General features: G+C 38.0%; 1 protein-coding gene across 3 annotated transcripts in view; it reads left to right on the top strand.

Annotated features, from left to right (window-relative positions):
• GALNT9 (polypeptide N-acetylgalactosaminyltransferase 9) overlaps positions 1-27261 on the top strand; it is a 282033-nt gene that overhangs the window by 145417 nt on the left and 109355 nt on the right. For all 3 annotated transcript variants that reach the window (XM_074299933.1, XM_074299944.1, XM_074299953.1), the window contains 2 exons: positions 5000-5197; positions 21104-21221. In XM_074299933.1, coding sequence (XP_074156034.1) covers positions 5000-5197; positions 21104-21221 — 316 coding nt within the window. The remainder of the gene's footprint in view (positions 1-4999; positions 5198-21103; positions 21222-27261) is intronic.

Raw genomic sequence — 27261 nt, 5'->3', positions numbered from 1 at the left:
GGATGGAATATCAGGTCTGGAGGCAGAAAGACCCAAATTAAAATCTAGTCTCAAATAATTACCAGATGAAAAACCCTGGCCAAGTCACTTAATTTGTCCATAAAATGAGCTTGAGATATAAATAGCAAACTACCAAGAAAACCCAGATGTGGTCATGAAGATTTGGACATGCCTGAAACAACTAAACAACAACAACAACAATAAGCAGCATTTACATAGTGCTTCATAAATATTATCTCTTTGATCCTCTGGAAGTAGGTACTATTATTGTCTCTAACTTACAGTTGGGGAAACTAAGGTAAACAGAGAATAAGTGACTTGTCCAGGCTCACACAGCTAGGTCTTCCCCAACTCCTGTTAATTCTAGTACCTTCCCTCTATTAATTAATTTCTGTTTTATCATATAGATACCTGCTTTATATATTTCTTTGTATGTTCTCTCCCCCAATTGACTGTAAGCTCCTTGAGGACAGGAACTGCTTTTTGCCTCTTTTTGTATTTCCAAAGCTTGGCACAGTGTCTGGCCTAGTGTAGATATTTAAAAATGTTTATTGATTATTTGAAGTGTCTGAAACTGGATTAGAACTGAAGTCCTTCTGACTCCAGATCCAGTTTTATCCCTTAAACTTCCTAGCAGCTTCTTATACTTGAAAACTACTTCAATTCCCTCAAGCAGTCCTATTGAGGAACAATCTCGAGCCCTCCTTCATCATGCTACTTTTCCCTTCTCTGGCTATTTTCCAGTTTTTCAGTGTCTTTCCTAACACCCAGAAGTAAATTCAACATCTTGAAGCCAAGTTTAGTCTCTCCGATCTATCTGTCATTTATAAAAATTAGGATGAGCTTGCACTCATTAGCTGCTTCCCAGAACTGTTAAAAGAAAATCTCTTTGTAAATCATCAAAGTACCACATTCTAAACATGTGTATCTCTATTAGAAACCCTATTTCAATCAATCAAACAAAAATATTTTGAGTTTGGTGTTGTGTGAAATAAACAGATGAATAATCCCAGAATTCCAGAGTTCAAAGGGCTCTCAGAAACTATTTAGTACAACTTGCACTTGGACAAGAATCCCCACTATAGTAATAGCTAGAATTTATGTAGTACTTTAAGGATTGCAAAAATGCTTTACATACATCATCTTCTTTGATACCTATAAGGTAAGATAGTTACTCTTATTATCCCCATTTTACAGATGAAGAAACTTATACTTAAATGAGATTAAGTGACTTGCCCAGGTTCACATAGAGAATAAGAATCTGATGTCAGATTCAAACTCTGATTTTTCTCATGCTTACATTCTAACCACTGGGCTACTGTGTTGGCAAAGGGTACATTAGGCATGGTACAAAGACATGCTATAAGACATCAGAGGAACAGAAGATGATTTCTGGCTATTTATTAGTGAAGGATTCATAGTCAAAGTTTTGATAAGAAGTAAAAAGTGACAGTAAGAAAAGAGAGCCGGCTCTGAAACAGTCAGAGGACAGTGTCAAATCTTGCTTGAGTTACTATGTTTGTGAGTTTAAAAGGTTATAGAACTTCCTGGGGCTCAGTTTCCCCATCTGTAAATTAAGAAGATTGGACTAGATGGTCTCTGAAGCCCTTCCTAGACCTATTATATTATAGTCAATCTATATCTATGTGTGTGTGTAGGAATATATTCTCCTCCATTAGGTTATAAGATATTTAATAAATGTCTTCAGCATCATATTTAGAAGTTCAGCTCTTAGCACAGTGCTTAGCATATTGTAAATGCTTAAAGCTTTAATAAATACATTATCAATGTATCAATAATTTTAATATAAACATATATAATATATAATATAGTATAGACTATTGGTTATTAAAATTAATTAATTGTTCATAATAAAGTGCATTTCAGATTTATAAGACCTTCTTTGTGAAGGCATAAAAATGGGAGAAGGAATGCGAGTTTCCAGGGAACAGCCAGTAAGTCACATTGGCTGAAATAAAGAGAACATGAAGGAGAGAGTGATGTGAAATTATTTCATTAAAGGTGGGCTGAAGCCAGACTTTAGAGGGTAGACTTTTGAGCATAAAAGTAATCTAGTAAGACTTGAATTTCATGAATATTACTTTAGCAGCTGAGTTGAGTTAGATTAAGAATGGAAAGAGGAAACAGAGAGATCAATAAGGAAGTTATAGCAATAGTCCATATATATACACATATATGTGTGTGTGTATATATATATATATATGTGTGTGTGTGTGTGTGTGTGTGTGTGTGGATAGATAGATAGATAGATAGATAGATAGATAGATAGATAGATAGATAGATGGATAGATAGATAAATAGATAGAGGAATATAGCAAAAAAGTGCCAAGAGCTTGGACTAAGAATATATACACACATACATACATATACACATTGTATAAATCTCTGGTTTCAGTTTTGATGTTAATTTGGATAAATAAGTTTTTTGTGCATTTAAAGGAAGATATAGTAGATATTTCTAGACTCTCTCCCTCTACCCCTACTCCAAGGGAGATCTTCATTACTGCCAAGAAGAAGGAGAGGAGGTTAGATCCAAAGGTCACTCTTTTCTCCTCAGGGAGAAGGCGTCTTAGGCTAGAATTATATTTGTCTCCTTAAATATTATTACTCTAGGGAATATGATTGAATTTAATCTAAATTCTGATTACTTTGCCATTTGGAGGGAATGAGGACCCCAAGCTTTATATCTAAGACTTGTCTTTTTTCCCACCAGTTCCATAATAAGCACACAGAATGAATAACAGATAAATAGATTTATTCAATCTGGAAGCAAAATGGAAATCAGAGAAGGTATAAATAAGAGTATGTATACTAGACAAAACAGAATAAAAGATCTCTCCCATTGGGAGCAAGATAATTCAGCTCAGCTGAGAATCCTATATCTCACCCAAAGGAAAGTGTAGCAAACAGTAATAGGGACATGATGAAGGACTCTAGCTTCTCCCATGTCTTTGCAGAGTCTTTTTCTTCAGTAACCTGAAAAAGAGGTTTGTCTAGAAGGGATTATATACTTGCAAAGTCCCAAAGTGAACTGAAGAAGACTGGAGCTCACCCACTCTTTGCCTAACAAATGCCCCACACAATTCATCTCTACCAAAAAAGAAAGAATCCCATACAAATGGGCTTTGAGACAGGTATTACTCAAGATTTTAGGAGGGAAGGCAAAACAGAGGAAATTCTCAATCTGTCTGGAAAGATGGCTAACTATATACTGCCTTGGGGTGAACTCCATTTGAATTAAGCCCTGGAGTCTTAATTAAAACTCTTCCTTGGAGCCACCTGAATTTCTGCCCCCCAATTAAGCCTGAGCTCAGGGTAACCATCCTCAGGAAAAGATGTCGTGTTCATGCATGATTTGCAGAGAGGGTTAGGGGCAAATGAGGACTATTTAATGAGATGAATGTCTTTAGCTAGCTAGCTGATTGGTGAGGAAAAACTGCCCTAACTCAAAGAATTCCCCAGCCACTCAGGGTTAAGCTGAACCAATTAAAGAAATGGGCCCTTCCTATGCTCAGTATTCCCTGGCTGCGGGGCACTGGCTGGCTGGCTGGTTCCTCATCTGTCTTCAGATGGATGTATCCAGGTCAGTGCACATACCGCATAGGTGCCAGAAGAGTCCTGAGATGATTCATCTTCCTGAGTGGCCCAGTGGGCTCCCTTCAGGAGTCCCTCCTTTCAAGTGTCTCTGCCATGCAGTTTTGCAAGGGAATTGCTGAATGGTGATGGCTGAATGTCTTGTAATAGGGAGATAGGTGAATTGTGCCTGCCCTGGGGACAATAGAGGCAGAGAGAAGAGAGACATTAGGCTGAATATCTGGACTCTAATATATATATATGAACCCACCTATATGTGGTTAGGAGAAGATCCTGAGTGAGACTATCAGCCTTACACATCTCCTCTTCCTAATGGGAGTTCAGCCCAAAGGCTACCTAGAGTCTTGGAGGGGGTGTAGTGTCTATGTGCTGGGGTAGAGGAAGGGACTCACTTCTGCCATGGGTTTTGTAAGGGCTTGTGGTTGCCCCTTTCTGGACATAGGTATAGGAAGAATGAGGGCTAGGTATGGAAAAGGGGAAGGACAATGCTTTGGACCATAAGGGCATCATCTTCCTTCCCTCCCTCTTTCATCCTTAAAGTAATATATCAGGGATCTAAAAAGAGATACAAATACACACACACACACATATATACATATATACATATATATATATATATATATATATATATATATATATATATATATATATATACATATATATATACATATATATATGAGGCAAATATATATTATGTATATAAGCATTTATGGGAGATGGGAAGGTGACTGATTTCTTTGATGAAGGGAATTTTGGGTATGAAAGTCCCCTCTATCCATGTAGCTCTGTAGTGTGCATTTCCAACACTGTTGAAATCACAGAAAAGTGTGATTTGAGATTCTGGTGGAGAACTCCCTCTTTCCACACAGCTCAGCACCTTATCATCTTAGAGAATTGCTTAGAGCAGGGCTTCTTAACCTTTTCCTGTTCTCAATCCCTTTTTACCCAAGAAATTTTTATATGACCTCAGGTATATAGGTGCACAAAATAGGTATTAAAATTAAACACTCGCTGATAATAAATCATAATTTATGACCCCCACATTCGGTTCCAAGACCCCATATGGGATTGTGACCCACAGTTTAAGAAGCTGGGACTTAGAGCACTGGGAAATGATTTACCCAGAATCAGTGCCAGTATGTGTCAAAGACAAGACTCAAACCCAAGGTTTTCTGGTTAGCTCTTCCATCTACACTGATGCTCAAAGATTTCTTACATTACAACTTCCAACTTCTGAAAGTTTGCCTGCCTCCTGCAGTGTCCACTGGACAGCAAACTTCAGGGACGGCAACTGTGGACTGACCTGATCTGTCAATGTACCTGGCTTAGGGGACTCTCACTGGGGCTCCTAAAGTGACTCCTTTTGGACTTTTGTTTCTTTCAGGGCAGAGCCAGCCCTAACCCGAATCAAAGAGGACCGAAGGAGAATAATCTTGCCCGCCATTGACAACATCAAGTACAATACCTTTGAGGTACAGCAATACGCCAATGCTGCCCATGGCTACAACTGGGGCCTCTGGTGCATGTATATCATCCCACCGCAGGACTGGCTGGACCGAGGGGATGAGTCTGCACCCATCCGGTGAGTTCAGGCAGGATATTTGATAGCTTCTCAGAGTTCATAGAATACTTTTTTTGGGGGGGAGGCAACCAGGGTTAAGTGATTACATCACTACTAAATGTCTGAAGTCATATTTGATTTCTGTTAAGAAAAGTCTTTCTGACTTTGGGCCCAGCACTTTGCTACCAACTAGCAAGCTTGATCAAAAGCCTGGTGATTAATAACAGAAATAGGAAACCATCAACTTCTACAGATCCCAGACATCCTTTCTCCAGAGCCCTGAGATTCCTCCCCCAGATTTAGTTTGAGTATAACAACACCAAGGTCTTGTTGAAGACCAAAAGGAAGCTGCTAAGAGTGGAGAAGGAATTCAGCAAATATTTGCTAAGTAACTTTAGTGTTAGTATAGTGTCTGATATTACAGGGAACACAAGACAAAAATAGAAAAAGCTCTTGTCCTTAAGGAGCTTACAATCAACTCAGGGGAAAAGAACACATACCCAGAGGAATAAATGTATTTTATTTATCAGTAGATGGGATCTAAAAAGTGAAGGGCTCTGAAAAGATTCCTTGTAGGAAGTAGCACTAGAAGAGAGCCTTAAAAGAAGCTTTGGATTCTGAGAGGCAGATGGGGAAGACAGGGAATATCCCAGATATGGAGGTGGAAGATGAGCCATGATGTCAAGGAAATGGTATGGAGGGTGCATAAAAGGATATGGTGCCCAAAGAAAGACTAGAAAAGTGGGTGCAGTGAGATTTTGAAGGGCTTGAAATATGCAAGAGTAGTTTGGTCCTGGGACAATGCATTTGATTACTCAAGAAAAAGACATGATTAGGTCTGTACTTTAGTAATATCATTTTGATAGCTATTGTGGAGGATGGGTTGGAGAAGAGAGGGACTTTTTAAAACAATATTTTATTTTATTACCCAATTACATTTAAGACAATTTTAAAATTTATTTTATTTTTAATAATTTTTTCTGTATATTATTATTTTATTATAGCTTTTTATTTGCAAGACATATGCATGGGTAATTTTTCAACATTGACCCTTGCAAAACTTTCTGTTCCAACTTTTCCCCTTCTTCCCTCCATCCCCCTCCCCTGGATGGCAGGTAGTCCAATACATTTAACATTTATTTTTAAAAATTTTTTTGAATTCCAAATTTTCTCTCTCCCCACTCCCTAATACAGGAAGCAATTTAATACAGGTTACATATATTTAATCATGCAAAATTATTCTTGCACACTTCAAGCCCTTCACAACATGACTCCATATTATTCATGTTGTGAAAGACAACACAGACGCAAGGGAAAACCCCATAAAAATCCAGAAAGTGTGTGTGAGGGGGGAAGTATGCTTTGGTTTGTATTTAGAATCCATAAGTTTTTCCTCTGGAGATAGCATTTTTTCAATATGAATCTTTTGAAAGTGTCTTGGATCATTGTATTTCTGAGAAGAGTTAAGTCATTCATGCCTTCTAAAATCATATTATACCACTGTTATTGTATGCACCATTTTCCTGGTTCTGTTCACATCGCTTTGCATCGATTTATGTAAATCTTTCCAGGTTTTTCTGAAATCTACCTGCTGATAATTCCTTATAGCACAGTAATATTCCATTACAATCATATATCACAACTTGTTCAGCCATGAGAGGAGAGACTTGAATCTTGGAGACAAAATTCCAGGTGAGGGATGACAAAAGCTTGAATTAGGTTGGTCATCATAGGAATAGTAAAAAAAAAAAAGTCATCTGTAAAGTATATTATGGAGGTAGAATTGACAAGACTTGACAATTGATTGAAAATATAGGAAAAAAAGAGTGAGGATGACATAAAAGTTGTGAGCCTAAGTGACTAGGAAGGATGGTAGTGTCCTCAAGAGATATAGGGAAATTAGAAAGAGAAATGGATTTGAGAAATGGAGATAATGAATTCTATTTTTAGATATGTCAAGTTTGAGGTTTCTATAGGATTTCCCAGTGAAAACGTACAATATTCATTTATCACTGTGGGCCTGGAGCTCAGGGGAGATGTGAAGGCTAGATGGATAGATTGGGAAATCATCTGCATAGAAATATTAGTCTTGAAAGGCAATAATATCCCCAAAAGGGAGTCATAGAAAAGTGAAGGTCAAAGACAGCTTAGAGAATACAATATCAAACAAAGGATAGGACATTGGATAGCAAAAAAAATTGAGAAGTAGTCAAGTGGGTAGAAGTAGAACCAAGACACTTATTAGCTGTGAGATCCTACTTAATCCCGTTTGCCTCAGTTTCCTCTTCTGTAAAATGAGCTGAAGAAGAAAATGGGAAATCACTTCAGTGTCTTTGTCAAGAAAACATCAAATAGGACCATAAAGAGTCAATTGTGATTGAAAAATGACTGAACAACAAAAGAACCAAGAAAGTATAAAGTCACAGAACTCCAGGGAGGATATTCAGAAGGGAGTGAAGTGAGGGAGGGGAGCTGTGAATAATGTCAAATGCCTTAAAGCAGTTAAAAAAGAAAATGAGAACTGAGAAAAGACCATGGGATTTAGCAATTAAGATCTCATTGATAACCTTGGGAGGGCAGTTTCAATTGAAGATTGAGATCAGAAACTAGATTACAAAGGAGTGAGAAATGAGAGAGAAAGGGAAGAAATATGTGTAGACAGCTTTTTCTAGGAGATGGATTGTGAAAAGGAAGAGGAATGCAGGATGTAGGATGATAGCTTAAGAGAGAGATTCAGCAAAGATCCTTTTAAGGATAAGAAGAAAGCAAAGAAACAAGCATGTTTTATGCTCTTTCTATGTGCCAGACACTGTGCCAAGCATTTGTTGCTGTTCTGCATTCTCAAAAAGGGCCAGAACATCAGGGAGGGATGCCATGGCATGCAAGCGAGTTGGATTTCAGTGAGGGAGACCTGGGCAAAGTTACCAGCTTCAATTTCTCCTCCAGAGCCACGTGGGTTCAGTGACAAGATTAGGATGATGATTAGTGTGTGTGTGTGTGTGTGTGTGTGTGTGTGTGTGTGTGTGTGTGTGTGTGTAAAATCTGGAGGGGCAAGCACTCAGGGTTTTTAGCCAAAACTGAAGCACTAGCGATACCAATGAAAGCAAAAATAAAAACCAAGGCCCTATTCTCAAGGGGTTTATATTCTAACAAGAGAAGACAACACTCAACAGGAAGCTGAAAATCTGGGGACAGAGGCAGGATGAAAGTACCAGGCTCTGGTGGGGGGGGGGAAGGATAGAGCTATTCCATCTGAGAATTATGTAAAGGAACTAGGGATGTTTAACATGGAGCAGAGAGGGCTGGGGCTGGAGGGGAAGGTTTTGTTATATTGTTAGCAGATAAGGAAGCAGTAAGTAAGGAGAGATTGAAGATAGAGGGAGATAATTTGTAATTGACCTTCAAACTCTGTCTCTGATGTTAACATCTCTGAATTATAGGGACATGTGGAGCTATCTCCACCACTCTTATGTAAGTAATGATACCTGCCATGTATATAGTTCTTGAAGAGTTAGAAAACGCTTGACATGTTATATCATTTGATCCTTACAGCTGTCTTGTGAGGGAGGTGCTATCATTGTCCCCATCTTACAGCTGAATATACTGCAGCTCCGAAAGGAAAAGTTATATGACATTCCCAAAAGTGTCTAAAGCACAATATAGACTTGAGACTTCATAGCTCCAGGTCCAATATAATCCACTGTGACATCTTCAATAGATCCTACAAATAATCATCTTAATTTTGCCCAAAGACTCAAATCCATTACCCACAGAGGCAGTTATTAAGACTCTTTACTGACATTAGGTCAACAGATGATTGAGGTTGGAGTAAGAAAGACCTGACTTCAAATCCAACCTGAGACACTCCTGAAAAAGTCAATTAGCTCCTTCACTTTTCTTCTCTGAAAATGGGAATATAGCACGTACATCACTGATTTATTATAAGGATAGAATGTGAGAATATTTATAAAGTCTTTTACAAATCTTAAAGTGTTATATAAGTGCTACATAATAAGTACATATTATCTTACATATCATAAATATATTTTTACAATCATTGCATGTTATTCTAAGAATTTTCATTTTTCTTTTAAGTATAAATAGTTAATATTATAATGTACTATTTTACATTATAATGTACATATTATACATTATATGATATGTATGTTATACATAATATATTACAGTGTATTATGTGTTATATAGTAAGTAAATTACATTTTATTTTTCAATCCTGTTACTACATTAAACTTAACATTTACCTCTTTGCAATTTCCACCCATTATCCTCAGATTTCTTTTCTGGGGCTAAACAGAGCCCATCTACTCCATCTCACAGGTGACAGCCTTTCAAATACTTGGATTCAATATCTTTCCTTCCCTCACTACACTTTATCCAAGCTCTCTCTGCTTCAGGCTAACTATCCCTACCATCCTTCACATAATTCTTATATATTCAGTGACTTCCAAACCCTTCACCATCCCCATCTCTTCCTCTGTTAGCTTGGCAATGCTCTTCTCAAAGAGGGGAATCCAGAACTGGATACAAAGGTGGAGGTATGGTCCAGCCATGGCAGAGGAGAGCAAGAAACCTCCTTAGAGCTAGCTCTTAATTAGCTCTTAATAGCTAGCTATTCCCTCTTAATATAGCTGGTCATTTTGTTTGTTTGCTCATTTTAAGCCTGTCTTAAAACCTCCAGATTGTTGGACTCCCAAGTTGTACTTGCAATACTTTAAAATCTAGGGATCTTTTTCAGACAAATTATTATCTAACCATATCTTCCCTTGCCTACTACTTAGGAAGTTGATTTTTTGGACCCAGATATAAAACTTTACATTTTTCCCTATTAAAATCCATCTTAGTAGATAGAGTTCAATGCAACTTTACTTTTTTAATTAACTGGAGATACCTCATTTACCTTTATATATTTCTTCATCTCACTGTGTCTCACCTCTCTGTCTCTCTTTTGTCTTGGTCTATATATTTTCCAATGTCTCTTATGTCTCTGTTTCTGTCCTATATTGTTGTTGTTCAGTCCTTTTTCCAGTCATGTCTAACTCTTCATAACCCCATTTGGAGTTTACTTGGCAGAGATACCGAAGTGGTTTACCATTTCCTTATCCAGCTCATTTTTGCAGATAAGGAAACTGGGACAAACAGGATTAAGTGACTTACTTGGGGTCACAGAGCTAATAAGTTGCTGAGACCAAATTTGAACTCAGGAAGATGAGCCTAAGCACTGTAGCTTCTTCTCTTTCTCAGATAGGAGCTATTGAAACTGTAAAACTATTCAAATTAAACTAAAAGCTATTAAAGCTATAGATTGCACTTCATCTCCAATTCATCCTGTCTATATATTATTTCTTCACAGTTGCTTTCAGGTCTCCTCATTAGACTATGGGCTTCTTAAGAGCAGGAATTGTCTTTTGCCTTTCTTGGAATCCTCAGTGCTTAGCATAGTGCCTTTACATAAATGGAGTTTAATAAGTGTTTATTGACTAATAGTTTTTGGAATATTCTGTGTATGTGTGTATTTATGTGTGTATACATACACAAAGTGTTATATGCACACACATATGTATATGTGTGCCTACACATATATGAGAGTATGCACACAATATTGAACATACAAATATTAAATATGAGATAATTACATTGAAATATAATTGTACTAAATATGTATTCTATGTAATCCAATTCCCAATCTTCTAAATATAAATAAACATGTAAGTTATTGGCTATACTATTTATTAACAGTATAGCAAGCCACATAACAAAGATATGAATAATTTAAAATATATTAGCTGTGAGCATTATATCTTGGTCAAAATTGCTTTTAATCATGACTACATCTGCTTTTGCAATTCTAGAAATACAGTCCCACCATTCAGTTCTCTCAGGATACTAATTAGAGTCCTTTCTTAAGAACTTTCTTTGTATTTCATTATAAGATAAGGTTTAAAGACCATTCTCTCAGGAAATGTTCTCTTAATCCTTTTTCTTGCTCTTTTCACAGTGTCTCTTCAGCCATCACAATTAAATCTCTCCAAAATGACAGTTAAGCTATTAGACTCTTAAGGTTTGATTCCATTTTAATACCTATAGTCCCTGTGGGATAGGTTATTGAAGCTAATGCTACAATTTCACTCCAGTTGATATTCCAAAACTGTATTCTTAACAAATCTACTTCTATTCCTTATATAATATAGTTAGATTTTGAAATTTTCCAGAATAGTGAATCAAGATTAGATCTAGAGCCTGAAGGGACCTGAGATCAACTATTCCAATAACCTTGCTTTACATATAAGGAAACTGAGATCCACAGAATAGACATAACTTGTCCTGGATCACATAGGTGGTAAGTGGAAGAGTCAGGATTTAACTCCATGTCCTATGAGTACAAATCCAGCATGCCTTCTACTGTATTATCCCAAAGTATCTAACAAAGAAGTCTGGAAATAGTGTACATTACAGGAATTATAAAGATTTGATGTAAGGACTAATCATTTACACATCTCCAGTATATGACATCAGCAAGGTAGTCTACGATTGTATATTTTTATTTATTTTAGACATAATTATTTTAAACATTTATATATTTAATATATTTATTTTATATTATTGAACATAAGTTTCTATTTCAACATATTTATTTTAATATCTCATATATCTTTGGTATCTTAAATGTTACAAAACATTTTCTTCTTCACAATATTCTCTTAGTATTATTATCCCATTTTAGATAGAAAGAAACCAAGACCCAGAGAAGCCAAATCATTCATCTAAACCTTGGTTACATAGTAGCAGGGTTGATTAACCTCCATATATGTAATACATAGTAAAGAAGGCTGAATGTGCAGGAAGGAAATAGAGGTCCACATCCTACTTCTACTTAGTTAACAATAATAGTTAACATTTGAGGGTAGCTAGATGGTAGCCCTGAAGTCAGGAGTACCGGAGTTCAAATCCAGCCAGGTACTAAATACTTCCTAACTGTATGACCCTGGGTGAGTCACTTAACTCCAATTGCCTTGAACAGAAAATAAAATAATAATAAACATTTAAATGATGCCTTAAGGTTTGGAAAGCTCCTTATATACATTATCTCACTTTATCCTCACAACAACCTGGGGAAGTCAGCACTATTATTATCTCCATTTTACCAATGAGGAACTGAAAAGTTAAAGTGACTTGCTTAGGGTCACAGAGTGGAAGTGAGATTTGAATCCTTGTTGACCACTCTCCAAGTCCAGCACTGTATTCAGTGATCCAGAGGCTTCTCTGGGTTTCTTGTTCTGTTTCTAAAATGAGAGGTTTAACCTAGATGACCTCTGAGCTATCTCTCCAGCTGTAAATCTGTGATACTAAAATTGTTTTACAAATGTATGTATATATAGAGAGATAGATAGATAGATAGATATAAAGATATATATTATATAATGTTATAGAATATATAATATAGGCTAAGTACTTTTATAATATATTTAGAGATAAATTAGAGTTCACCTAAGTTGGGGGCAGCTAAGTGACAATGGATAGACTGTCAGACCTGGAGTCAGAAAGACTCTTCTTTCTGAGTTCAAATCTACCCTCAGACATTATTGTGTAGTCCTGGACTTAACCCTATTTGTCTCAGTTTCCTGATCTGTAAAATGAGCTGGAGATAAAAGTGAAAAACTACTTTATGGTCTTTGCCCCCCCCCAAAAAAAACACCCCTAAATGGAGTCATAAAGTTGAAATAACTGAACAACAATAAAGTCAGAGGTTTTTAATTTGAGGTCCATGAACATTTAAAATAGATAATAAAATAGATGGACAGATGGATGGGTGGATGAGTGAATAGATGGATAGAGAAATAGATGATAGCTACATGAGAAATGGATGCATGATAGATGAATGGATAGATGGATGCATGGGTGGTTGAACGGATAGGTGGATAGAGAGATAGATGATAGATAACAGATAGATGGATGATAAAGAAATAGATTTGATAACTACTTAGATATATTAATTTCCTATGTACATAGTTTTGTGTATTTAAAAACACTATTCTGAGAAGAGTTCCAGAGGCTTCAACAAACTGTCAAAGGGGAACAGGACACAATTCTAGTTAAAAACCTCCAACCTATGCCAATTTCTCATTGTTCATATACAGAAACTGAGTCCCCAAAGATGTCAAGCGACCATTCAACAATATGGGAAACTTTTATGCAAGATGCTATGATTTGCTCAAAGTTTGTTGTTGTTTGTCTCTTGAGGAGCAGAGATACTCAGGAGAATTGCTTCTTGGATTTTCATTTACCTCCTCCTCCAATCCTTTTAGATGCAGGAATTCCAGCTAGGGTTCAAGCCTCTATGTTGAAACAGACTATTTGCCTATTGGCTTCAGGGATTTTTTTTACTATTCATTAAGTAAGCAAAAGAAAGAGTGGATAGAATTGTTAAAGTTTGAACTTAGGGGAAAATATTTTCCCTTGGCAAGTAGGGCTGGTAAAGAAGGAAAGAGACTGAAATATGGAAGAAAAGGAAGGCATAAGGGAGCAGAAGAAACAGGAGGAAAAAAATAGGGAAAGGGAAGAAGATATAAGGAAAGAAGGATAAGGAAAAAGAGGGGGGTGGAAAAGAGAAGGAGAGAAAGGGAAAGAGGAAAATGAAGGGGGAAGAGGGAGCAAGCAAGCACTTATTCTTCCCTTTCAGAATACTTGGGGAAGGGGTGTTCATGCTTCAGGATTAGGCTATTGACAATTTTGAATTCCTCCTTTTGACTGAAGCATTAGCAAACACAATTGATTTATTAGCAAGCCAACAGCATTCAATGTTCTGGAAAGCTGGGAAGACCTCCTATTCTCCTGTGTTCAGGTCTGAAAGATGGCTATGGCCTGGGACTCAAGACCTGCTCTTCTTTCTTTCTCTTCCTCTCTCTCCCCAAAATATGTTTTGGCAGATGTGACTCCCCAGGGCTTTTCTAGAAGATAAAGCTGGGGCTGCAGATTTCTCACCTCTACAAGTCTGCTTCCAAATCCCTGAGATTGCTCCCTGGCTTGGCTAGATAAGTGAAGGCTGCTGAGGTACAGATAAGAAATGCTATCAAGCTCTTGGCTAAAAGCCTAGCCTGCACCATCCCTCCCCAAGAGCCCTGGGGAAGTCAAGGTCTAGCACTACTTGTCCATACCCCAGGAGACTGGCTCCTCCCACAGACTTATATTGAAGTTATATTAGTCTTGACCTTTGCAGGGAGGGAATAGAAATGGAAGGGACTGAAAAGTGAAGTAGGAGGGGAAAGGAATACAAAGGGGAGAGAGCCAGAAATGAGAGGAAATGAGGAAGTAATGAGGGGGGAAAGAAAAAAGGAAGAGTGAAGGGGAAAGAGGGAGAAGAAAAAGAAAGAATAAAGATGAAAGAAGTGAAAGGGAAAAGAAAGGAAGATTGAGGAAGGGTAAGTGAAGGAAGAAAAGAAAGAAACAAACATATAAAGGAAGGAAGGGAGGAAGGAAGGAAGGAAGGAAAGAAGGAAGGAAGGAAGGAAGGAAGGAAGGAAGGAAGGAAGGAAGGAAGGAAGGAAGGAAGGAAGGAAGGAAGGAAGGAAGGAAGGAAGGAAGGAAGGAAAGAAGGAAGGAAGGAAGGAAGGAAGGAAGGAAGGAAGGAAGGAAGGAAGGAAGGAAGGAAGGAAGGAAGGAAGGAAGGAAGGGAGGGAGGGAGAGAGGGAGGGAAGAAGGAAGGAAGAGAGAGATAAGGGAGAAAGAGGAGAAAGTTAAGGAGAAAGGGAGAGAGAGAAGAAGTGAGAGAAGAAAGCAAAGAGAGAAAGGAGGTGAGGAAAGAAGAGAAGTAAGAGAGAAAGGTGAATGAGGGAGAAAGAGGGGAAAATAAAAAGAGGATATTGGTAGGAAAGATGAAGTAGTAAGGGGGAAAGAGAAGGAATCATTGAGAGAAGAAAAAAGGGACAAGTGAAAAGGGAATAACGGGGAAAGAGGAAAAAGAAAAGGGAATATTTATGGGAAAAATGAAGGAGAAAGAGGGAAAGAGAGAAAGGAGAAGTGAAAAAAGGATAAAGGGAAGAGAGAAAAGGGGATTGGAAAGGGAAAGAAGGGGAAGAGAAAAGGGAACATTAGTGAGAAAGAGGAAGGAATGAGGGGGAAGAAGGGGAAAGAAAAGGAAGAGAGAAAGAGAGGAAGAAAGAAAAAAGGTTGGTGGGAAAGAGAAAAGAATAAGAGGAGAGAGATAAAGGAGAATTTTTTTTTGCTGAGGCAATTGGGGTTAAGTGATTTGCCCAGGGTCACACAGCTAGATAAAGGGGAATTTGGAGAAGAAGAAATGGAAGAGAGAAAGGGGGACTGAAGGGAGAAGAGAAAGAAAAGAGGAATTAAGGGGGAAGAGATGGGAGAGAAAGAGGAAATGAGAGAAAGATGGAGAGCAAAAGAGAAATTTGGAAGACAGATTGAAAGGGGGAATGAGAGAAAGAGAAAAGAGAAAAAGAAAAGAGAAGGACAGGGGAAAAAAGGAAGAGAGAGGGCGAGGGAGGCTCTGTACTGGAGCCTCTTCTTTTCTTTCCCTACAATCTCAACCATGGACACCTCCCCAGCTCCCAGCCCATGAGTTCTATGCTAATGATTCCCAAATCTCTATGCCCAGCCCTAGTATCTCTGAAATTTGAGAGCCTTTAGCCAACTGTCTGCTAAACATCTCCATGTAGATGTCTTGTTGTTATCTCAACTCAACATCTCTGAAAATGGAATTGTTACATTTTCCCCAAACCACCCTACTTCCTTAAATTTCCCTATTTCTGTTGAGGATGGAATGGTCCTTCCAGTCACTTGGACTTCTGACTATAATGTCATTTTTTTCTGTCCTCCCCCTCCCTTAACTCCCACAGTCTATAAATTGTATTTCTTCATTCCATGTGTCTGAGCCTTGTATCTAGAATTTACTGCCTTTTCCTTCCTGCCTGGTAAAAATCCTTAGCACCCTCTAAAGCACAGCTCAGATTCTGCCTTTCTACATGAAGCCTTTCCTCATCTCTCCCAGTTGTAGCTAATCTCTTAATCTTGAAATTACTTTGTATAACTTGGTTGTATTTATCAGTGTCTCTGTTGCAGTCACCCCAAGGGAAATGTGAGCTGTTTTAGAGAAGGAGTTTTAAAAATTTCTGTCCCTGTCCATAGCCCCTAGAGCCTACCTTCCACATGGTAGAAATTTGGCAGATGATTCCTCCTTCCCCTCACTGAATTGAGAATCAAAGAGAAAGGGGGGAAAGAAAAAAGAAAAGGAAGAAGAAAAAGGAGTAGAGAAAAGAAGAGAAAGAGAAAAAGGGGGGAAGAGAGAATAGGAAAAGAGATACAAAGAGAGGCATTCTAAGATGGAGCATAAGATAAAGAGACAATAAGTGAAAAAGAAACAGAGAAAGACAAAGAATGAAGGGAGAAGGGAAGAGGGAAGAAAGACAGAAAAAGACTAAAAATGGAGAAAGAAAGACAAGGAGATAGAGAATGGGAAGGCAAAGAAACAGGAGCAGAGGGAGACACATGGCAGAGACAATGAAACGAGAGTCTCTAAACCAAATGCAGTTTAGCACTGAAGGAAATATCTCTCCAAGAAAGGTTAGATCCCTAAACCAAAACATGAAGCCAAAACTCTCTGTGTACCTGCCCACTGCCTTTCTCCACAGCCTTTGGCAAATTATTAAGCTTCTGTATCCTATTAATGAACGCCAGCTCAGCTCCCCCTGGAAACTCCCAGGGCTCTCTAATTCAATTCAACAAATATTGGGTAATCCCCCTTTATATGAAAAATACAGTGTCCAGAGTCGAAGGGAAAGGAAAGACAACAAAGAATATGGAAGAGGGAGAGGGGGAAAATAAAAAGAGAGTATGTACCTTCCTAGAGAAAGGGAAAATGTCTTCTTTTTGTATCCCCATCACCAAGCATGATGTCTTGCACATAGCACTTAATAAACACTTTTAGTATCTACCTTGAACCCTCCTAACTGGCATTTGGCATCAGCCCTTGTCATCCTGAGCTGTCAGTTACCAGACCTTTAATCACAGCAGGTATTTCTGATGCATATAAATGCTATGCCAGCTGATTCAGCCTTCATTGCTTTATGAATTTATTTTAAGTTTATTTTGGAGCTCTGAGCAATAATAAAAAAATCATTACCGGCTGTAATAGTCTTGGCAGGGGATTTGGCATTTCAATTCATCAGAGATCACCCTGAGATTATTAAAAAAAAAAAAAAAAGAAAAAAGGAACGCCTGTTGTATGTTGATGAAATATAACTTAACCAGTAAAACCCTGCTATTAAAAATCAAAGACAGTATTAAAATTTCATTAGTGTGAGTTTTGCGGCCAAAATCTAATGACAGAACAAATTGGATCCTTGCACAAATAAAAGGGTAATCGCTTTTTAATGCCCTTGTTATTCTTAGACAATTGATGGGCATTTACTCCTGACTTCCCAGTTGTCGAGTACAGAATGACTTTCCCTAAATTATGGTCAAGACCAATTTTCTGCCATTATTTTCAATGTGGAGAGATTTAATGCGGAGAAGTGGCAAGGGAATTCACAAGACATAGTAGAGGAGCTGGTCAACATAAATGTTTGTACTTAATGACTATATGATTGAGGCAGGACAGAATAGGACAAAAAACAAGAAAAGATCAAGCTTTGTTCTTTTAGGGCGAGTCTATCATGAGTCATCACCCCCAAAACCCCAGTAGTCTTAGAGTGATCTGGACATCAACAACCAGCCGTATTATGAGTCTTTGGCAAGGCTGCTGAAGGCCTCCATGTTCATAGCATGTTTAGACTGCCAACCAACTGCCCCAGGACCCATTAAAAAGCTGATTGACTCGGTTATATGCTATTCACTATGTCTCGCAATGCATTTGACTGATTTTTCCCATGGAATTATTCAGAAGAAATCATAGATTCCAGAGCTCGAAGGTACCTCAGAGATGATCCAAGTCCAAATCCTTCATCCTACAGGCATAGAAATCCAGGCCAAGGAGGTTAAAAGTTGCCCAAGATGTCTCAAGTCATGAGCATCAGCAATGAGATTTGAACCCAGCTTCTCTAATTTTGAAGGCAGGACTCTTTCCACTATAAAATGCTGCCTTTTATGATTATTTGGGCAGAGATGGTGAAAACTTCCTAACAATGAGAACTATCCCAAATTTCTTTAGGCTGTAAGATCCCCATTATTTGAAATCTAAAGCAGAAGTTGGATGACTACTTGTCAAGGATTTTGTAAAAATTAGAATCAGGAAGACCTGAGTTCAACTCCTGCCTCAGACACTTACTAGATGTTTAACCATGCGGAAGATGTTAAAACTCTATCAACTTCTATTTCCATTTTTGTTGAATGGAAAAACTAATACCAATTACCTCATGTAGCTGATATGATGAACAAATGAGCTAAGCAGTACAATGGGTTGAATGCTGGACTCAGCATTAAGAAGACCTAGGTTAAAATCCAATCTCAGATACTTCCTAGCTATGTGACTTTGGGTAAATCATTTGACCCCTGCCTGTCTCAGTTTCCTCAATTGTAACATTTAGTTGTTCAGTCCGATCTGACACTTTATGACTCCACTCAAGGTTTTCTTGGTAAAGCTACTGGAGTGGTTTGCCATTTCCTTCTCTAGCCCATTTTACAGATGAGGAAACTGAGATACACAGAGTAAAGTGATTTGCCTACAATCACACAGGTAGTAAGTGTCTAAGCCCGGATTAAATCTCAGGAAGATGAGTCTTGTTCACTCCAGGCTCGAGGCTCTATCTACTGTGGGATAACAATAGCATCTGCCTCCCAAGGTTATCAAGACTAAAATGAGAGAAAAAATGAAAAGCACTCTGAAAACTTTAAAATGATATAAAAATGCTAACTCCTATTATTGAAAGCTGTTTTCAAGATTTATAGGGCTTTAAAAAATGTCAGTTATTATTATTATTGTTCAGGTATGTGTTGGACTACACTATGGCTTGAAGTCCTTCTAACTCTGAAATTTGACAATTCAATGAGGACTGAATAACTTTAAAAGTTCAGCTGTTCTACAATTAGGGCAAATCTCTTCAATTGTCCCATCCTTAACTTTCTCCTCTGCAAAGCAATGATCAACGTATTCAAAGCCCTTCCTTCCCAAGAAGTTCTGATGATCACATGGGTTAATAAATGTAAACTATTTTGGAAACCATAAAGCACCATGTAAAAATATACTAACATTGCTGTTATTCATCTCATTCTTCCTTTTCAAGGGCATTCAGATCCTGCAGTCCTTTTTATATTTAATATTCTGTGGACTACTGCACAGGTGTATAACAAAATTAATTACCCTTTGCAATTGGATAAAAGAATTGGGATGGAAGCCCATCTTCTACAAGCTCTCTGAAAGCATCCTTGGGACATCTCCAGTAACAGACAGGATGATGGGGATAATGATACGTATCTATTCTTGTAGCCACGTGGATTTTATCTCTTCTATTCAGTCTCTGCTTTTCGAAAGTTCTCCATTTCATATAGCTTGGAGAAGATGAGTATTTGGGGATGAGAGCATCTATCAGAATCATTGTTCTTAGATTGTTAGGAATCGCTGTTGTTCCAACAGTTGGGAGCATTTTTCAGTGATAATCATATGGTTCCAATTCTATTTATTTGTTGAATTTTCTGAGATGTTTTTAAGAATGTGTTTATTGTAGGGGTATTTGTAATCTATCTGTTCTGTTATGAAGGATCCTGAGCTTCTGGGGTATAATTCTGATTTTCTTTTTATTATCCATACTTTTTTTCTCATCTACATATCAAGAATTATGGGGCAAGTCACTGTCCTGACTTTATATATCCTCAGTTCTTTTTATTTAGTGTTCTACAGACTATTTGCATAGGTGGAAAAATATTATTATTATTAAATAAGAGTAATAGTAGGTAGCATTCTTATGGCAATCTCCTAATTATCTAACTTAATTTTCACAACACCCCTGGGAGGTATATGGTATTATTCCCATTTTATAGATGAGGAAGTATCTGAGGCCTTATTTGAACTCATATCTTCCTCACTTCAGGCTCACTCTATCGTCTAGCTTCCAAGATGCAAATTCATTCTTTATAGGGTCATTGCACATCTCTGGAACAGCTTCAGTAGCAGACAGAGCTAGAAGTATAACAACAACCCTGGGAGGGAGGTGCTATTATTATTCCCATTTTGCAGATTAGGAAACTGAGTCAGACAAAGATTAGTTGACTAGCCCACCATCTACAACCACCTTTTGTGGAAGCAATTGGGGTTAATGACTTGCCCAGAGTTACCCAGCTAGTAATATCTGAACAAAGATTTAAACTCATCTTTTTGATTCCAAATTCAGTACTCTATTCACTGCAGTAATCACATCCCTTTGATCTCCTTGTCCAGGTCTTCCATGTTTTAAGAACTCCATCCCATGTAGCTTGGAGGTTATGAGTATTTGAAATGATAATATCAGTTAAAACATTTTTTTGCTTTTATGAATCAATATTATATCTGGCTAATTGTGGGTAACAGTTTGTTTTGTATAAACAACCTAATCTTGGAACAGTATATTTGTTGAGTTCTCCTGGATATTTTTAAGTCTTTATTTTTAATAGGAGGTTGTTATCTGCCTTTCTATAAAAGCTAGTACACTTCTGAGAAATAACTTTAGCCACCAAATTATATTTTAAGTTTTCTGTCTATATTAAATTTTTACAGCCTGGAAAAAAAGTGTTGCATCATCTCCACATATCCCTTGTCTAATCTACACTGGTCATTAAAATTGGGCTTCTTGAGGATAATCCTCCTCTGGTTTCTTGTAATAATGTCTTAGTCCTGCACTGCCACCATAAATTCTATCTCAGAGATTTATTAGCAATGTAATTTCCCAGGGTTTTCACCCCTTGTTTCCCTCTGTTTCCCATTAGGACCCCAGCCATGATTGGCTGCTCATTTGTGGTGGACCGGGAGTATTTCGGGGACATCGGTCTGCTTGACCCGGGCATGGAGGTGTACGGTGGGGAAAACATCGAGTTAGGAATGAGGGTAAGTGACAGGAGCTGGCCAGACCCATCTTTGAGGTGTGGATCCAAAATACAGGCTTCAGAGAAATGCATTTCTGAAACAATTGGATACAAGATGTAACCAGAAAGTCATATTATGTGCTTCCTCTTCAAAAAAGCTATCACATGTAAGACAGACTAGAGTCTGTCCAAGGGGTTGGGGAAACTGAATGAGATCCAATGAGTAAGAGTTTTAAAGAGGGTGATTTTGGAATGCTGTGAGGAAGGATTTTCTGGCAATTAGAACAGTCAAGAAATGGATCAGCTGCTTCATAAGGTAGTGAGCTCCCTGTCATACAGGATAAATCAAAGCAGAAGTTAATCATCTAAATATCAATAATTCTTCAAAGGGAATTCTTTTATGTAGAAGGAAAGATGAGCTCAATGACACAGGTTCTAAGACTCTATGATTATGAGAATTTGGTATTGGGCATGTAGTGATGTATTTCTCTTATTTTTAAAAATGTTTCCTTTGACTAAGTTCCTTGAGTGATATGAAGACCAGGCTTCCTATTCTAGGAGAAACAACTTTGGTTTATTTGGGCTTTTTTTTCTTAATTTTGAACCTAACTACATAAAGACAAAAAACCACAAACACACAACATTTCCATGCACACAGAACAACATAAAAAGAGAACTTAGATTTACATTCCATACTATTTACTTAAAAAACCTATAGAAATACTACATAATTTTAAAAGTCATGCTGCTTTCTTTGCTTCTTTCTATTTATTCTTTATCTTTGCCACCCCCCACCTCACCCTCAGAGATGACTACCATTTGATACAAATATGTGTGTGTGGTGTGTATAAAATCATTTTATACATGCTTCTATTTATTTATCAGTTCTTTCTCTGGAACCAGATAGCATCTTTCTTCAAAGGCCTTTGTACTTGATTTGAATATTTCTAATACACCAAATGACATAGTCGCTCAAAAATGTTCTAAAATATTTCGCTGTTACTATATACAATATTCTCTTTGTTCTGCTCATTTCACTCTTCATTATTTCATGCAATATCTTTGGTTTAAGGATTTTTAGTGCAGGTTCTTTCAGAATGACTGTGGGCTCAGATCTGTCTATTAGCAGTCTGAGAGAATGGAGAGAAAAGCAGGATGAAGAATAAGGGGAAAACAAAAGGCAGGCGAGACTAGTAAAGACAGAAGATAAGAGGTCTCTTCCCTAATTTAACTACGTACCTCTAATCAGGGATTTGGTCCCTTGGCTCTGCCCCGGAAACCTCAGGGTTAGAATTCCTATGTCTTGCAAAGATACAATTAACTAAATTGATCATTTCTAAGAAGATCTGATTGTGAGTTCTGATTTTACCATTTACTAGTTTTTTATTATAAAATAAGTCCAGGGGGGCAGCCAGGTGATGCAGTGGAGAGAGCACTAGCCCTGAAGTCAGGAGGATCTGAGTTCAAATCTTATCTCAGACACTTAACACTTCCTGGCTGTGTGACCCTGGGCAAGTCACTTAACCCCAATTGCCTCAGCAACAACAACAACAATAACAACAACAACAACAATAATAATAATAAAATAAAATAAGTCCAGGGACATACTGGTAATTTTTTTTATACTGGTAAATGTCTAATTATTGGCTCTCCAAAAAAAATATTCATCACACATTTTTAAATATTTTTTCATTAAATATTTCCCAGTTACATACAAATTTTTAATTCATTTTTTTAAATTTAAAGTTCCAAATCATCTCCCTCTCTCTCATATCTCCTTCCTCTTTGAGAAGGCAAGCAATTTGATATCAATTATACATGTGAAGTCATGTGAAAAGTATATTCACATTAATTATGTTGCAAAAGAAAACACAGACAAAAAAAAAAACAAAAAAAAATAAGGAAAGTTTAAAAAACATGCTTCAGTTTGCATTGAGAGTTTATCAGTTCTTTCTGGAAGTGGATAGCTTTTTTCATCATAGATCCTTCAGTGCCCACCGAAGGTAAAAAGAGCTGGTTTCCAAACCCACTTCAGACACTTCCTTGTTGTGTGATCCTCAGCAGGCCACTTCTGTGTCTCATTTTCCTTATTTACCAAAGGAACATGGTCTTGTAAAGTCCCTTCTGGTGATAATGAGCTCTCATGTTGTGAATGAGGAAACTGAGGTCAAAGAAGTTTAATTGCCTTGCCCAGTCACACAGGGAATAAGTGTCCATAGGCAAGATTTGAACCCTTATCTAATGACTCCAAATTGAGTTCTTTTTTAACTGTGCAATGCTCCCTCCTACAGACAGTAACCTCATTCTTGCTTTCTAAGACAGAAAATAATGTACGGTGGGAATTTCAGGTAGAAGGAATCACAGACCTAGAGTAAGTAATAGTTAGGTTTTCTCACTTGATCTTTACAACAGTCCTGGAAGATAAATTTTTATTTATTATTGACCTTTTAAAGATTTGAAAACAGAGGCTAAGAAAGCGAAGTTAGTTTATCTAGCTAGTAATTGACTAAGATTTGAACCCAGACCTTCCTGATTCCTAGTTGAGCACTCTACAGCCCACTGGAGCACTAGCTGCCTCACACCACTCAGCCAGAGTTGCCACCTGAGTCCACCATGAATCCAGAGTCAGAAAGGGACTGTGAGCTATCTCTGACCATGCAGATGTAGGAGAGAGCCAAGGCGTGCCTGAGACTGGCCAGGTCCAGGTGTCTGCCTTCCCCAGGAGCTTCGGAGCTGACTTGAAATGCTTCCACATGACTGCTCAGAGAATAGATCAGCAGCCCTGGAAAACTCTCCAAGGCAGCTGATGAGTAAGGGAAGCACGGACCGCCGAGCAATTGCTGTCACTGAATCAAGCAAATGGGTAGCCTGTGATCAGAGCCACTGCCTGCCTGGCAGCAGGAGTCAGGAAAAAGTCATCACTGCCACTTGCAGCAGCTTTCCAAGTGGCAGGCACTCGCTGAGGAGGCCAGTGCTCTGTGCAAATGATGTGTGAGTTTGTGTGTAGGATATATGTGTGGGGGTGTGTGGGGGTGTTGTGTGTGGGTGAGTGTGATGAGTAAATGCGTGTGTGATGTCAGTTTCTGTGTGTGATGTATATGTGTGCATGTGTGTGTTGTGTTTGTGTTGGATTTGAGTGTATGTGTGAATGTATGTGGGTGAATGTGATGAGTAAATGTGTGTGTGTGTGTGTGTGTGTGTGTGTGTACCTGGACATGCTCTGGTTCGAGACTCCTCCCAGTTTCTCCTAGTCTGAGTATCAAACTCTCTCCAAAATCAAGCATGACCAGCAGAGGCAAGCCCAGCTTCTGTATCTGTTTCCAGGTCATGATAAATCCATACTAACCTGAAGGAGCTAGAAGGGAGCTCAAGAGATCACTTAATCTGATCATTTGGCAGATGAGGATTTAAGGGATCCAGAGAGGGGCTTACCCAGCTACATGGGTCAAAGGCAAAAACAAGACTAGCATCAGGTCCTTTTTTTGCTGAGGCAGTTAGGGTTAAGTGACTTGCCCAGGGTCACACAGCTAAGAAGTGTTAAGTGTCTGAGACCAAATTTGAACTCAAGTCCTCCTAACTTCAAGGCTGGTGCTCTAGCCACTGCACCCCCTAGCTGCCCCTAGCATCAGGTTTCTTGACTCCAATTTAGCATCCATCCCACCAGTTCACATTACAACCTACTGGGATAAATAAATGATTTGAATTTTGTGGATTTAGTACAAGTTCAAACAATTAACCAACAACCATTTCTGAAGTGTCTACTATGGGACAGACCCTGTAGTCAATCACGGGGATGCAAAGACAAAGAAAAAAAAATTAAATACCCCTTGCCTTCAAGAAACTTACATTTGAAGGGAAACAATAGACAAAATGTATTTATTTTCATTTCCATTTTATAGATGTAGAAACTGAGGTTCAGAAGGGTTAAATGACTCGCCTATAGCCACACAATGTGACCATTGTTATTGTTTTGTCCTTCATTCTCAAAGAGGACCATGACATCAGGGAAGTGAATATTATTTAAGTGAGAGATGTTTGTGTGAGGTCTCCTGCCTCACTTTCCCCTCCTGAGCCATCTGGGCCTAGGGGTCAGAAATAGGAGTCTTCCTTTTATCAAATAGACTGAAAGTGGTCCTCGATGCAGTAGGAGACTTAACCTTTTCAAGTCGGGTCTTTAGCAAGTCTACTGAGGCAATATGCATTCAATGATTAGGGGGAGGTAAGAAATGAAGCAAAGAATAGCTTTTTTTTTTAACTTAGTAACATAACCAAGGAAAAAGTTGAATGTATGTCCTTTGACACATTTTTTGGTCAGTCTTGCGACAGATAATTCACACAGGAAGAACATAGAGATAGTCAGTTTACATGATTAGAGATTGCAGGAGAAAAAAAGGGATTTACATGAGGCTAGAATGTAATATAAATAAGAATGGAAAGAAAACTTGAGGCAGAGTTGTGAAGGACTTTAAAACAAGTCCTTTAAACACAGGAGATTTTTCTTGATTCTCAAGGCAATGGAAACCCATAGAGTTGATTGAGGAAAAGGGTTACATTTTGGCATTTTGGGGCAATATGGGCTGAAGTGGGAAGAGATTTAAGGTTAGGAGAACTATTGGAAAGCTGCTGAAATTCTTTAGAAAGGAAATAATGAGAACCTGAATCACAGTGGTAGCAATTATTAGTTGCCTGCAGTCAGAGTTGAATCACACCATGATTCACTTGAGACAGGTGACAACCCAGATAAGTGACCCTATAATTGTAAACACTGACCTCCTTAGAGGGAATGACAATGTACTTTGGAAGCTGCAGAGCTCAATGCATCAGAAGCCTAGGAGAACAATGGGTTGGCAACCCATTGTGAGTATATCTCTGTGTACTTTATGTTTCCTTGATTAAAGACATTACCTTGGCATGAGTATTTCTGTACTTGGTCTTGGTATCATTCAATACATCACAAACCAGAGCTAGAAGAAGTAGGCAACAAGTACAGAAAGTTTCCCCTCTATCCCAGCATTTTGATTGAGAAAGGGAAGGAAAATCTAGAAGGATATCATAAGGCGATGTTAGGTTCAGTAAAAGTTTTTTTATGGATTGAAGACACTTGGATTATTTAATGGTAATAAAGAAGAAACCAGTCATTAAACAAGGTTAAAAATTAAAGGAGAAGTTTATTGAGATTTCTGGAGAATATTGAAGGAATTGGAATCAAGGGTACATGTAGAGGGGTGGTTTTGTCAAAGAAGAGCCATCTAACTGGCAGCTAGTCCTGAAGTCAGGAGGACCTGAGTTCAAATCTGGCCTCAGACATTTAACACTTCCTGGCTTTGTGACTCTGGGCAAGTCACTTAACCCAATTGCCTCAGCGAAGAAGAAGAAAGAAGAAGGAAGAAGAAGAAGAAGGAAGAAGAAGAAGAAGAAGAAGAAGAAGAAGAAGAAGAAGAAGAAGAAGAAGAAGAAGAAGAAGAAGAAGAAGAAGAAGAAGAAGAAGAAGAAGAAGAAGAAGAAGAAGAAGAAGAAGAAGAAGAAGAAGAAGAGGAGAAGGAGAAGAAGAAGAAGAAGAAGAAGAAGAAGAAGAAGAAGAAGAAGAAGAAGAAGAAGAAGAAGAAGAAGAAGAAGAAGAGAAGGAGAAGGAGAAGAAGAAGAAGAAGAAGAAGAAGAAGAAGAAGAAGAAGAAGAAGAAGAAGAAGAAGAAGAAGAAGAAGAAGAAGAAGAAGAAGAAGAAGAAGAAGAAGAAGAAGAAGAAGAAGAAGAAGAAGAAGAAGAAGAAGAAGAAGAAGAAGAAGAGAGAGGAGGAGGAGGAGGAGCCATCCGAAACTGGAGAAAAGTAGAAGAGAATTAGAATGATATCTATGGTACTTAAGATGAAGAGAATGAAAGAAGTGGGAGCTCTTATCATTTTTAAAGAGAGAAATAGATAAAATGATAGATAAAGAAAGGGAAAGAGGTGGAGAAGTTGGAGACTTGAAAAGAGAAGATATGAAAAACCTCTTGTGGAGACAGATAAAGGGAATCAATTACAGAACAAAAGATTGCCTTACAGCAGTAAGAACCCAGGTGAAGTT

Source organism: Sminthopsis crassicaudata, chromosome 1 (assembly GCF_048593235.1).
Source record: "Sminthopsis crassicaudata isolate SCR6 chromosome 1, ASM4859323v1, whole genome shotgun sequence".
NCBI lineage: Eukaryota > Metazoa > Chordata > Mammalia > Dasyuromorphia > Dasyuridae > Sminthopsis > Sminthopsis crassicaudata.
The sequence above is the reverse complement of the archived record's forward strand: the minus strand, read 5'-3'. Positions and strand labels throughout refer to the sequence as shown.